Source organism: Corythoichthys intestinalis, chromosome 13 (assembly GCF_030265065.1).
Source record: "Corythoichthys intestinalis isolate RoL2023-P3 chromosome 13, ASM3026506v1, whole genome shotgun sequence".
NCBI lineage: Eukaryota > Metazoa > Chordata > Actinopteri > Syngnathiformes > Syngnathidae > Corythoichthys > Corythoichthys intestinalis.
In genome coordinates, this window is record NC_080407.1 from 7,425,931 (window position 1) to 7,440,813 (window position 14,883).

At 42.7% G+C, this 14,883-nt stretch overlaps 1 protein-coding gene across 1 annotated transcript in view; it reads right to left on the minus strand.

Moving 5' to 3' along the window:
* Window positions 1-679: 679 nt before the first annotated feature.
* The window catches only part of gpr37b (G protein-coupled receptor 37b), a 33,267-nt gene continuing 19,063 nt past the window's right edge, over window positions 680-14,883 (minus strand). The window contains exon 2 of the mRNA XM_057855549.1: window positions 680-3,588. Within this exon, the coding sequence (XP_057711532.1) occupies window positions 2,773-3,588 (816 nt within the window). The 3' untranslated portion in view covers window positions 680-2,772. The remainder of the gene's footprint in view (window positions 3,589-14,883) is intronic.

Here is a 14,883-nt window from a genome sequence, read left to right on the forward strand (position 1 = left end):
GATGCACGCTGGAAAAGTGGCAAAAGGTGGATTGTTCAGATGAATCTTCCATTGAATTACAAAACAGTCGCCGCAAATATTGCAGGAGACCTACTGGAGCCCGCATGGATCCGAGATTCACTCAGAAAACAGTGAAGTTTGGTGGTGACAAAATCAGGGTCTGGGGTTACATCCAGTATGGGGGTGTGCGAGAGATCTGCAGGGTGGAAGGCAACATAAATAGTGTGAAATATCAACAAATCTTGGCTGCCTCTTACATTCCTAACCATAAAAAGGGACAAATTCTGCAGCATCATTGCATACTTCAATCTCTACCTCCAAGTTCCTCAAGACAAAGAAGATCAAGATCCAACAGGACTGGCTAGCCCACTCACCGGACATGAACATCAATGAGCATGTCTGGGGTAGGATGAAAGAGGAAGCATGGAAGACGAAACCCAAGAATGTTAATGAACTCTGGGAGGCATGCAAGACTGCATTCTTTGAGGTTCCTGATGACTTCATCAATAAATTGTTTGAATCCTTGCCGAAGCCCATGGAAGTCATCCAAAATATTAAATTTGGATCTCACAGCACCGCTACTTAATTCGCTTATGTTATGTAACATATTTTTTGTATTTGAAGTATATTTTTTGTTCAATTTTCACACTACTTTCTGTAGGCGACAAAACCTTTGTCTTGCCAAAATTTGACCTTTATGTCTTCATTAAATTATCAATATTTTTTCAGTGAAACAAATATATTTTTGTACATTCAACATCATTTGGGAGGGTCTTAGCTTTCATATGAGCCATTTCTGAAACCAATTGAATAATTAAAAGGCAGGTTATTAGCAATTGTTTCTACAAAATGGATAAGCGACAAGACTTTTGTCAGGGACTGTAAGGTGTAACTCAGCCAAACACACAGACAGGTTTGTTGTTGAGTGTCTTCATCTCTTACCTCCCTGAAGCCTGCTCGCAATTCAAATTTTGGCACACAACACAAAGTAGGAAAGAAAATCCACCAAGCTCTTAACTCAAAAAACTCTTTATAGTTTATGTAATATAAGGGAGTTGCGAACACGGACGGTAATAAATGAAGATCAACTCTGTTATGCGTGTACAGTGGGGCAAATAAGTATTTAGTCAACCACTAATGTTGCAAGTTCTCCCTCTTGATAATATTAGAGAGGCCTGTAATTGTCAACATGGGTAAACCTCAACCATGAGAGACAGAATGTGGAAAAAAAAACAGAAAATCAAATTGTTTGATTTTTAAAGAATTTATTTGCAAATCATGGTGGAAAATAAGTATTTGGTCAATACCGAAAGTTCATCTCAATACTTTGTTATGTACCCTTTGTTGGCAATAACGGAGGCCAAACGTTTTCTGTAACTTTTCACAAGCTTTTCACACACTGTTGCTGGTATTTTGGCCCATTCCTCCATGCAGATCTTCTCTAGAGCAGTGACGTTTTGGGGCTGTCGTTGGGCAACACGGACTTTCAACTCCCTCCACAGATTTCTATGGGGTTGAGATCTGGAGACTGGCTAGGCCACTCCAGAACCTTGAAATGCTTCTTTCGAAGCCACTCCTTTGTTGTCCTGGCTGTGTGTTTGGGATCATTGTTATGCTGAAGGACCCAGCCACGTCTCATTTCAATGCCCTCGCTGATGGAAGGAGATTTTCACTCAAAATTTCTCGATACATGGCCCCATTCATTCTTTCCTTAACACCAGTGGTGTCCAAACTATTCCACATAGGGCCGCAGTGGGTGCTGGATTTCATTCCTACCAAACAAGATGACATTTTTTCACCAATCTGGTGTCTCACAAGTGTAATCAGCTGATTGCAGTCAGGTGCTGCTTGTTTTAGCGCAAACTTCATTGGTTAAACCGTCTGTGCTCGATTGGTAGGAACAAAAACCAGGACCCACAGCGGCCCTTGAGGACAGGTTTGGACACCCATGCTTTACACAGATTGGTCGTCCTAGTTCCTTTGCAGAAAAACAGCCCCAAAGCAAGTTAATTCCACCCCCATGCTTCACAGTGGGTATGGTGTTCTTCGGATGCAATTCAGTATTCTTTCCCCTCCAAACAAGAGAAACTGTTTCTATTAAAAAGTTCTATTTTGGTTTCCTCTGACCATAACACATTCTCCCAATCCTCTTCTGGATCATCCAAATGCTCTCTAGCGAACCGCAGACAGGCCTGGACGTGTACTTTGTTCAGCAGGGGGACATGTCTGGCAGTGCAGGATTTGAGTCCCTGGTGACGCATTGTGTTACTGATAGTAGCCTTTGTTACTGTGGTCCCAGCTCTCTGTAGGTCATTCACTAGACCCCCCCTCCCCTTGTGGTTCTGGGATTTTTGCATCTTGCATGAAGCCCCAGATCGAGGGAGATTATCAGTGGTCTTGTATGTCTTCCATTTTCTAATAATTGCTCCCACAGTTGATTTCTTTACACCAAGCGTTTACAGAAAACCTTTGGCCTCCGTTATTGCCAACAAAGGGTACATAACAAAGTATTGAGATGAACTTTTGGTATGGACCAAATACTTATTTTCCACCATGATTTGCAAATAAATTCTTTAAAAATCAAACAATGTGATTTTCTGTTTTTTTTTTTCACATTCTCTCTCTCATGGTTGAGGTTTACCCAATTTTGACAATTACTGGCCTCTCTAATCTTTTCAAGTAGGAGAACTTGCACAATTGGTGGTTGACTAAATACTTATTTGCCCCATTGTATGTGGTGATTGGAACATATAAGGCAAACGGACCTACATATTAGCAATGAGATCCTGCCGGTGTGTAGTTGCTCAGCTCACGGCGAATGGTGCTAAACGGCGACAACTCCAGCTCGGTGGTACACTCGTGTTCGTTATCGTCACTGGCTGTAGTGGAGGAGGGCGTACGGCTGCAGCAGCAGCAACAGCAGCAGTCCAAAAAGGCCCTGCCCAGCGGGCGACACAAGAGCAGGAGCAACACGGGCGTCACTGCCGCACGGCAGAAGAGCAGCAGCTGTGAGAGGAGGTGGAGCACCGACATGGTGTTCTCGGGAACGCCGGCCGCCATGTACACCGAAACGATGTTGCAGATGTTCTCGGGCACCACGCAGGCGCCGTAGACGATGGCCAGCGCCACCACCGTGCAGTTCATCTGGCTCTCTAGGCGTATTTGCTTCTTGTTGCTTCGCACGCTGGCCTGCTCGGCGTGTCGGATCTTCCGCGCCGTCACCAACGAGCACCCGATGGTGAAGAGCGTGGGGAGGCAAAAGTAGCAGCCAAAGCACCACCACAGCCTGGCGCCCTCGTACGTCAAGCCCAGCACGTAGAGCATGTCGGGGAGGGACGTGGAGATCCGGATGATGCAGCGTTCCTCGGGAGGTTCGTCCGGGATTTCGGCCTCTTCCACCACCAGTTGCCGGATAAGCAGCTCGGGCAGCGCCAACAGGAGCGCTCCGATCCAGATGACGGCTAGCTTGGCCGTGGTAGACGTGCAGTTTTCGATCATCTCGTAATACATCTGCACATTGGTGGCCGCCCGGAAGCGATCGATGCACAAGGCGCACAGGGTGAATGTTGTCACGCCCAAGGAGGCCACCTGAAAGGAGCAGAGAGGATTACCGTCACATTAAAACCAACATCCATTATCCGCCGCATTGTTACTTCAGGGCTAATCTGACAAGCGCCACTGATGTGACAAACCTTCTGAACTTTTTGTCCACCCTGTCAGAGCCCCATTCTTTACTTGCAATAGGATAACAATGAGCAGACCTGTTTATCTCCACTTTGTGGATTTCCTTGCAGGAAACAAACCGATTCTAAATAAAGAGACAGGGTGAAGATGTCTGACACTCAACAGAAGGCTGCAAGCTGCTATTAAGGCTCATGAGGAGGATTGTTCCTCTTGCAAAGGATCTGTTGGATTAACAGCCTGTTTGGCACCATGCAAAGTATTCCTCCGCAGCAGCTGGAGTGTGCATACTGTACGTGCTTACGCGTTTGTGTCTGTCCTCACACGAACTGGCCTGCAGCACCAAACCTGCCAAACAGCCTCTGATCCCAGCATCCTCTTCGCTCCATCTCTGGCTTCTCTCCCAACGACTTGACTTCCTCACACTCTTATTCCACATTAAACATCCGTTCCTCTCAAGTAACCCACTACTGCTACTACCGCCTTCCCCCAACTGTCCCTCCTGTCATATCAAATTGAATTACGACAGATAGCATCCCAGATGGCAATAGTGAGCCTCGACTCCAAACCCAAACTTCCTGGAAAAGGATGTCTATATACTGTACACAGTAGGGGTGTGTCAAAATATCGAAATGGTGATATATCGTGATACTTTGTATCCCAAAAGGTTATCGATATGCTCCTGCCAAGAATCGAGATATCGTTTTAAAAAGGTCTTTTTAAAAAAAAAAAAGGGACCAACAAGTTGCCACCAAAATCTTCCACCATAATAGTGTCTCAGGTAACTAAGGCTGCCATTGACGGTGCTCGACGCCCAATCCATTTAGACTGGGAACGTTCGTTCCTTCAAAATAGGGCTGCAGCTATCGTTTATTTTAGTAGTCGATGAATCGAACTATTTAGTTTGAATATTTGAGTAAACGGATAAGGAACATTAACATTTTTACCTGAGCCTCACACGGTATGTATGTATGTGTATATATATATATATGCCAATGGGTTTTCCCATTGGCAGTGTATCAAATACTTGTTTGGGGGCGTGGCCTGATCATTTCAGGTCATTTGGGGGCGTGTCCTATTGATATCTGGTTATTTCCTGTTGATTTGGGCACACTGTATATATATACTCACCCCCCACTTTATTAGGTACACCTGTCCAACTGCTCGTTAACACTTTAATTTCTAATCAGCCAATCACATTGCGGCAACTCAGTGCATTTAGGCATGTAGACATGGTTTAAGACAATCTCCTGCAGTTCAAACCGAGTATCAGTATGGGGAAGAAAGGTGATTTGAGTGACTTTGAACGTGGCATGGTTGTTGGTGCCAGAAGGGCTGGTCTGAGTATTTCAGAAACTGCTGATCTACTGGGATTTTCACGCACAACCATCTCTAGGGTTTACAGAGAAGAAAAGAAAAGAAAAAATATCCAGTGAGCGGCAGTTCTGTGGGGGGAAATGCCTTGTTGATGCCAGAGGTCAGAGGAGAATGGCCAGACTGGTTCGAGCTGATAGAAAGGCAACAGTGACTCAAATAACCACCCGTTACAACCAAGGTAGGCAGAAGAGCATTTCTGAAAGCACAGTACGTCGAACTTTGAGGCAGATGGGCTACAGCAGCAGAAGACCACGCCGGGTGCCACTGCTTTCAGCTAAGAACAGGAAACTGAGGCTACAATTTGCACAAGCTAATCGAAATTGGACAGTAAAAGATTGGAAAAACGTTGCCTGGTCTGATGAGTCTCGATTTCTGCTGCGACATTTGGATGGTAGGGTCGGAATTTGGCGTCAACAACATGAAACCATGGCTCTATCCTGCCTTGTATCAACGGTTCAGGCTGCTGGTGGTGGTGTAATGGTGTGGGGAATATTTTCTTGGCACTCTTTGGGCCCCTTGGTACCAATTGAGCATCGTTGGAAAGCCACAGCCTACCTGAGTATTGTTGCTGACCATGTGCATCCCTTTATGACCACAATGTACTCAACTTCTGATGGTTACTTTCAGCAGGATAATGCGCCACGTCATAAAGCTGGAATCATCTCAGACTGGTTTCTTGAACATGTAATGTAAGAGGCAGCTAAGATTTGTTGGTATTTCTGACTATTTATGTTGCCTTCCACCCTGCAGATCTCTTGCACACCCCCATACTGGATGTAACCCCAAACCATGATTTTGCCACCACCGAACTTCACTGTTTTGTTGAAAAAGGCGGATTTTTCAGATGAATCTTCCATTGAATTACACCACAGTCGCCGCCAATATTGCAGGAAACCTACTGGAGCCAGCATGGATCTGAGATTCAGTCAGAAAACAGTGACGTTTGGTGGTGGCAAAATCATGGTCTGGAGTTAAATCTAGTATGGGGGTGTGCGAGAGATCTGCAGGGTGGAGGGCAACATAAATAGTCCGAAATATCATCAAATCTAAGCTACCTCTTATGTTCCTAACCATAAAAAGGGACAAATTCTGCAGCAGGATGGTGCTCCACCGCATACTTCAATCTCTACCTTAAAGTTCCTCAAGGCAAAGAAGATCAAGATCCTCCAGGACTGGCCAGCCCAGTCACCAGACATGAACAGGATGAACGAGGAAGCATGGAAGACGAAACCCAGGAATGTTGATGAACTCTGGGAGGCATGCAAGACTGCTTTCTTTGATGTTCCTGATGACTTCATCAAAAAATTGTATGAATCCTTGCGGAACCTCACGGATGCAGTCCTTCAAGCCCATGGAAGTCGTACAAAATATTAAATTTAGATCTCACAGCACCACTACTTAATTCGCTTATGTAATGTAACATATTTTTGTATTGCATTGTATTTTATACATTTTTTGTTCAATTTCACACTACTTTCTGTAGGCGACGAAACATTTGTATTGCCAAAATTGGACTTTTATGTCTTCATGAAATGATAAATCTTTTTCAGTGAAACATATTTTTGTACATTCAACATCATTTGGGAGGGTCTTAGCTTTCATGTGAGCCATTTCTGAAACCAGTTGAATAATTCAAAGTCAGGTTATTAGCAATTGTTTCTACAAAACGGATAATCGACAAGACTTTCATCAGGGACTGTATACTGTATACCCACATGCGGTTTGATGACCTCTTTACATGCATGGTATTATGTTGCTGAGAGACAAAGCAAGATGTCTGGTTGGTGGTACGAGTTCATACATGACCTCACCATCATTTTCTATTTGAATTGTCTCTTACTGGTATAATGTTTTTCTCTACAAACTCTACTGACACCCATCAAAATGCATGGAATGTGTTATTCTTGGCACCTTCATTCCCACATGTATCAGCATGCAGATTCATGGTGAATATTTCATGGTTAGATGAGTGTCTTTTAAATACCGCCACGGAGGACTGGCTTTGATCAGTGCATCAGGGCGGAGCGTGAGGGCACCACAAACAAGCTTTGTTCCCTGGGGAGGTTAAAAGAGACAGGAGCCCAAAAGTCAGGCCTGCTGGTGTGACAAAGCCGTGTTAGGGGATCGGATTTCATGCAGATGAGGCAAGGAAAACGGGAGGAAAGGCAAGAAAAAAAAGAGAGTTATAGAGTTATACGTTCAGTGGTATGAAAAAGTATCTGAACTTTTTGGAATTTCTCACATTTCTGCATAAAATCACCAAACAAATGTGATATTTGTCAAAATCACACAGATGAAAAAATGGTGTCTGCTTTAACTAAAATAACCAAAACATTTATAGGTGTTCATATTTTGATGAGGATTGTATGCAAACATAGACAGAAGGGGGAAAATAAGTAAGCGAATCGTCACATTTAATATTTTGTGGCCCCCTCTTTGGCAGCAATATCTTCAACCAGACGCTTCCTGTAGCTGCAGATGAGTCTGGCACTACGATCAGGACTAATCTTGGCCCATTCTTCTCTACAAAACTGCTGTAGTTCAGTCAGATTTCTAGGATGAATCATTGTCTTTAGGTCATGCCACAGCATCTCAATGGGGTTAAAGTCTGGACTTTGACTTGGCCACTCCAGAACGTGTATTTTGTTCTTCTGAAGTTGATTTACTTCTGTGTTTTGGATCATTGTCTTGTTGCAGCATCCATTCTCTTTTTTAGCTTCAACTGTCTGACAGATGGACTCAGGTTTTCCTAAAAAACATCCTGATAAACTTAAACTGAAGAATAAACTGAATTTATTCTTTCATTAATGATTGCAAGTTGTCCAAGCCTTGAGGCAGTAAAACAGCCCCAATTCATGATGCTCCCTCCACCACGCTTCACAGTGGGGATGAGGTGTTGATGTTGGTGAGCTGTTCCATTTTTCCTCCACACATGTCAATTCAACTTTGGTTTTATCAGTCCACAAAATATTTTGCCAAAACTTCTGCGGAGTGTCCAAGTGCCTTTTTGCGAACATTAAACGAGCAACAATGTTTTTTTTTTTTTAAGACAGCAGTGGATTCCTCTGTGGAGTCCTTCGATGAACACCATTCTTTGCCATATAGTTGATGTGTGCACAGAGATATTGGACTGTGCCAGTGATTTCTGTAAGTCTTTAGCAGACACTCTAGGAGTCTTTTTTACCTCTCTGGGTATTCTGCGCTGAACTCTTGGCGTCATCTTTGGTAAACGGCCACTCCTTGGGAGAGAAGCAACAGTGCCAAACTCTCTCCATTTGTTGACCACTTCTCTGACTGTCGATTTTTAGAGATGGTTTTGTATCCTTTCCAAGCTTTATACATATCAACAATCCGTGATCGCAGGTCTTCAGACAGCTCTTTTGACCGAGCCATGATGTTCATCAGACAATGCTTCTCATTAAGACATTTCTTAAGTGTGTGTTTTATAGTGGGCAGGGCAGCTTTAAACTACTCTTTAGTGATTGGGCACACACCTGACTTATAATTTGTGGTAAAAATTGGTTTCAATTGCTCTTTAAGTCTCCTTAAACAGAGGGTTTACTTAGTAATTTCCCCCCCCCCCCTTTTGTCATTGTTTGCATGCTATCCTCATTAAAATATGAAAACCTATGAATGTTTGGGTGGTTTTAGTTGAAGCAGACACTGTTTTTTCATCTGTGTGGTTTTGACAAAGATCAGATCACATTTGATGGTGATTTTATGCAGAAATGTGAGAAATTCCAAAAGGTTCAGATACTTTTTCCTACCACTGTAAGTCTGTTGAATTGTTTGGGAGTAACACACAACGTCATGAAAAATGGAACAGCTGACCAACATCAACACCTCATCCCCACCGTGAAACATGGTGGAGGGAGCATCATGATTTGGGGCTGTTTTGCTGCCTCAGGGCCTGGACAACTTGCAATCATTAATGGAAGAATGAATTCAAAAGTTTATCAGGATGTTTTGCAGGAAAACCTGAGGCCGTCTGTCAGACAGCTGAAGCTAAAAAGAGGATGGATGCTGCAACAAGACAATGATCCAAAACACAGAAGTAAATCAACTTCAGAAGAACAAAATACACGTTCTTGAGTGGCCAAGCCAAAGTCCAGACTTGAACCCCATTGAGATGCTGTGTCATGACCTAAAGACAGCGATTCATCCTAGAAATCTGAATGAACTACAGCAGTTTTGTAGAGAAGAATGGGCCAAGATTAGTCTTGATCGATGTGCCAGACTGATCTGCAGCTACAGGAAGGGTGTAGTTGAAGTTATTGTTGCCAAATGGGGGGGCCACAAAATATTAAATGAGATGGTTCACTTACTTATTTTTCCCCCTTCTGTCATTGTTTGCATACTATCCACATTAAAATATGAAAACCTATAAATGTTTGGGTGGTTTTAGTTAAAGCAGACAGTTTTTTCATCTGTGTGATTTTGACAAAAATCACATTTGATGGTGATTTTATGCAGAAATGTGAGAAATTCCAAAAGCTTCAGGTACTTTTTCATACCACTGTACCAAGTGATTAACTTCGTTGATAGTCTTATTTCCTCTTCTGGACTGATTGAAAATGGTGCCGCTATATATCCATTTTTAAACAGTCATCTTGGTTCATGTATAATTTATACTTTCAAATGGCTTTATTAGCCAGGCATTACTCAGTCTGGCAGCTCAAAAAAAGAGGGCAAAGGACACGCCTTGTTTGAAATTCCAAAATTTCTCCTAAATGACTTTTAGCTCAATTATTAAGGCCGTTTTCTATTTCAGCCTTGGGCTTTGGAATGTTTCTGCAACACATGTTGTGGTCATTTACATAAGCACCAGGTAATGCAGACAAGCAGTGTCCCTCTGTGCATTTATTTAATAAAAGGTCATTAACTCCCTGATTAAAGGTCCCACAATGGCTGCGCATTATTAATTGGCTCCTAACGAGCAGTGGTGGAGCCTCTTCGGCCATGTGACCGGTGTCACTGTCGGCCCTAATGGGAGTTATCAGTTGACGAATGAGGACAATGTGCACAAACAACAGACGTCTTAGCGGCGTCACCGAACCGTAACGCCAAGCGGCCATTGACAGCCATCATCCGTCTGCCAGCTAGGGTGTGTCTGACAGGTACAGTGGGGCAAATAAGTATTTAGTCAACCACTAATTGTGCAAGTTCTCCTACTTGAAAAGATTAGAGAGGCCTGTAATTGTCAAAATGGGTAAACTTCAACCATGAGAGACAGAATGTGGAAAAAAACCCAGAAATTCACATTATTGGATTTTTAAAGAATTTATTTTCAAATCCTGGTGGAAAATAAGTACATTGACAATGACGCAACAAGGAGTGACAAGAAACTGGGTGCTTATATACACACACGCAGACAAGGGGTAAGGAGACAACGAGGAACAGCTGGGTAACACAGGAGGATGCAAATTGCAGGATACACTAGGAGAAGGCACAACAGGTGAAATCAATGGGCAATCACAGGGACAAGTCACACTACAAGAAAACCAACACAAAACCTAACATTCTATAACTCTTCACAAGCTTTTCACACACTGTTGCTGGTATTTTGGCCCATTCCTCCATGCAGATCTCCTCTATGGGGTTGAGATCTGGAGACTGGCTAGGCCACTCCAGAACATCTTCAATGCACTTGCTGATGGAAGGAGATTTTCACTCAAAATCTCTCAATACATGGCCCCATTTTACACAGATCAGTCGGCCTGGTCCCTTTGCAGAAAAATAGCCCCAAAGCATGATGTTTCTACCCCCATGCTTCACAGTGGGTATGGTTTTCTTCGGATGCAATTTAGTATTCTTTCTCCTCCAAACACGAGAACCTGTGTTTCTACCAAAAAGTTCTATTTTGGTTTCATCTGATCATAACACATTCGCCCAGTCCTCTTCTGGATAATCCAAATGCTCTCTAGTGAACTGCAGACTGGCCTGGACATGTACCTGCTTCAGCAGGGGGACACGTCTGGCAGTGCAGGATTTGAGTCCTTGGCGGCGCATTGTGTTACTGATAGTAGCCTTTGTTACTGTGGTCCCAGCTCTCTGTAGGTCATTCACTAGGTCCCCTCTTGTGGTCCTGGGATTTTTGCTCACCGTTTTTGTTATCATTTTGACGCCACGGGGTGAGATCTTGCATGGAGCCCCAGATCGAGGGAGATTATCAGTGGTCTTGTATGTCTTCCATTTTCTAATAATTGCTCCCACAGTTGATTTCTTTACACCAAGCGTTTTACCTATTGCAGATTCAGTCTTCCCAGCCTGGTGCAGGTCTATAATTTTGTCTCTGGTGTCCTTCGACAGCTCTTTGGTCTTGGCCATAGTGGAGTTTGGAGTGTGACTGACTGAGGTTGTGGACAGGTGTCTTGAGTTAAAACAGGTGCCATTAATACAGGTAACGAGTGGAGCCTCGTTAGACCTCGTTAGAAGATGTTAGACCTCTTTGACAGCCAGAAATCTTGCTTGTTCAAAGGTGACCAAATACTTATTTTCCACTCTAATTTGGAAATAAATTCTTTAAAAATCAAACAAAGTGATTTTCTGCTTTTTTTCCCACATTGTCTCTCATGGTTGAGGTTTACCCATGTTGACAATTGCAGGCCTCTCTAATCTTTTCAAGTACGAGAACTTGCACAATTGGTGGTTGTCTAAATACTTATTTGCCCTGTAACTGCTTCGAATGGGTCAAGAAATAGAAGTAGAGTTGATACAGTGTATTTTATGCGTGTTTATAATATAATACACTGCAAAAACTTTAATTGTTCAACCAATAGCACGCATCAATGAGCATCATTTCTATGATTTTATTATATGCCGAGTAATGTTTTATATGAGCTGCAATGAGGGTTGTTGCAGTGTGCAACAAAGTGAAATACAATAATTAGCGAAAGTAGGGCCTCTCATGAGATGAAATATCAAATGCGCCATTTAGTGAGGCCGCTCCCTGCGTTTTATAGCATCTGCCTGGCACTTTCTTCTGGACAATAAATTCCTCCATTAAATTACATCACGGTCTGGGGCATATTTCCCTCGGATATGAAAAAAAAACAACATCCTTTGCATCCTAGTCTTGAGCAAAGAAGCGGAAAAGTGACTTTTCCAGGCCGTTAGAAAAGATGTGGTTTTCCAACTTATTTCGTACTTTACTATCGACTTGTCCCTGCAGCTGTTTATTGTACTGACTGAATTGTGCAAATACATATCTCACAATGATCCGTTTAAATACTAATACCAGATCTACAGTGGTATGAAAAAGTATCTGAACCTTTTGGAATTTCTCACATTTCTACATAAAATGACCATCAAATGTGATCTGATCTTTGTCAAAATCACACAGATGCAAAAACAGTGTCTGCATTCACTAAAACCACCCAGACATTTGTAGGTTTTCATATTGTAATGAGGATAGCATGCAAACAATGAAAGAAGGGAGAAAAATAAGTAAGTGAAACCTCTGCCTAAGGAGATTTAAAGAGCAATCAAAACCAATTTTTACCAAACATTTTAAGTCAGGCGGATGCCCAATCACTGATGAGTAGGGTTGGGCATCGAGCGTCGATGGGAACCGGTTCTACCAGTCGGATGCTCCCAGAATCGTTTGAAATTTTAAATTTCGATTCCTCGTTTCGATGCTCTGACCGGCAAGTGAAGAAAAATTGCTGAATTCATAGACTGATATTTATATACAAATTAAAATTACCCCTGTGAGAAGTTCATTTAATCTAAAAAATCATCGAGAAGTTCAGACTTTAATATAAAATATGCTTTTTTTTTTCACCCTGCATTTTTTTTTACCCTGCCTCGTAAAAGAATCGGAATCAAGAATTGTTCGGAACCGGAATCGAAACGTGGAATCGGAATCGGAACCGGAATCGTTCAATTTCAAACGATGCCCAACTCTACTGATGAGTGGTTTAAAGCTGCTCTGCCCACTATAAAACACACACCTGGTAAGAAATATCTTGATGAGAAGCATTGTCTGATGTGCTTCATGGCTTGGTCAAAACAGCTGTCTGAAGACCTGTGATCAAAGGGTTGTTTATTTGTATAAAGCTGGGAAAGGATACAAAACCATCTCTAAAAGTCTGGATGTTCATCAATCGACAGTCAGAGAAGTCTACAAATGGAGAGAGTTTGGCACTGTTTCTTCTCTCCCAAGGAGTGGCCGTTTACCAAAGATGACGCCAAGAGTTCAGCGCAGAATACCCAGAGAGGTAAAAAAGAATCCTAGAGTGTCTGCTGAAGACTTACAGAAATCACTGGCACAGTCCAATGTCTCTGTGCACACATCAACTATATGTAAAACGATGGTCAAGAATGGTGTTCATGGGGGGACTCCACGGAGGAAGCAAATGCTGTCTAAAAAAACATTGTTGCTCATTTAATGTTCGCAAAAAGGCACTTGGACACTCCACAAAAGTTTTGGCAAAATATTTTGTGGACTGATGAAACCAAAGTTGAATTGTCATGTGTGGAGGAAAAATGGAACAGCTCACCAATATCAACATCTCATCCCCACCGTGAAGCATGCAGATTTGGGGCTGTTTTGCTACCTCAGGGCCTGGACAACTTGCAATCATTAATGGAAGAATGAATTCAAAAGTTTATCGGGATGTTTTGCAGGTAAACCTGAGGCCGTCTGTCAGACAGTTGAAGCTAAAAAGAGGATGGATGCTGCAATAAGACAATAATCCAAAACAAAGACGTAAATCAACTTCAGAATGGTTTCAGAAGACCAAAATACACGTTCTGGTGTGGCCAAGTCAAATTCCAGACTTGAACCCTATTGAGATGCTGTGGCATGACATAAAGACAGCGATTCATGCCAGACATCCCAGAACTACACACTGAGCTATAGCAGTTCCGTAGAGAAAAATGAGCCAAGATTAATCCTGATCGATGTACCAGACTGATCTGCAGCCACAGGAAGCGTATGGTTGACGTTATTTCTGCCAAAGGGGGGCGACAAAATATTAAATGTGATGGTTCACTTACTTATTTTTCCCCCTTTCTGTCATTGTTTGCATACTATCCTCATTTTCTGGTCTTTGCCTTTTTGGCAAAGCCAGATAATGTTATTCTGCAACTTTATTATTATTATTAATCATCTACTCTCTGCGTTTTTTCGGTGCGCCGCGCAGCCCAAACCATTTGACCAATCGTCACCGTTCAAGTATCGACACGACCGGAATTTTTTTGCGCGAAGCAGGGAATTTTTCAAACGGCCCCGAAACGGCGATTTTCCGATTTTTAAAAATTTTATCAAAACGCTACTTGTCCTACAATTTTTAACCAAATCACATAATTTGGACATCAAAAATTCCACGTCCAAATTTTCCATTCATTTCCAATGGCATTTCCTCTGTTTAACGCCATTGACAAGCATGTTTGTCCATTCTATAGATGCCAATGTACTTGGATGCCATTGACGGCTATGAACGTCCAAATTTTTTCCCATTCATTTTCAATTGCAAAAAAAAAAAACAATGTCCCCAAATCAACTGGAAATAACCAGATATCAATAGGGCACGCCCCCAAATGACCTGATATGATCAGGCCACGCCCCCTAAATGTTCTCAAATGACCTTATACGATCAGGCGACGCCCCCTAAATGTTCCCAAATGACCTGATATGATCAGGCCACGCCCCCTAAATGTTCCCAATTGACCTGATATGACTAGGCCACGCCCCCAAATGCTCCCAAATCACCTGATATGAATAGACCACGCCTCCCAAATGTTCCCAAATGACCTGATATCATTATCCCATGCCCCGTAAATGTCCCCATATAGACAGGAACTGACCTAATATTGCCCCCG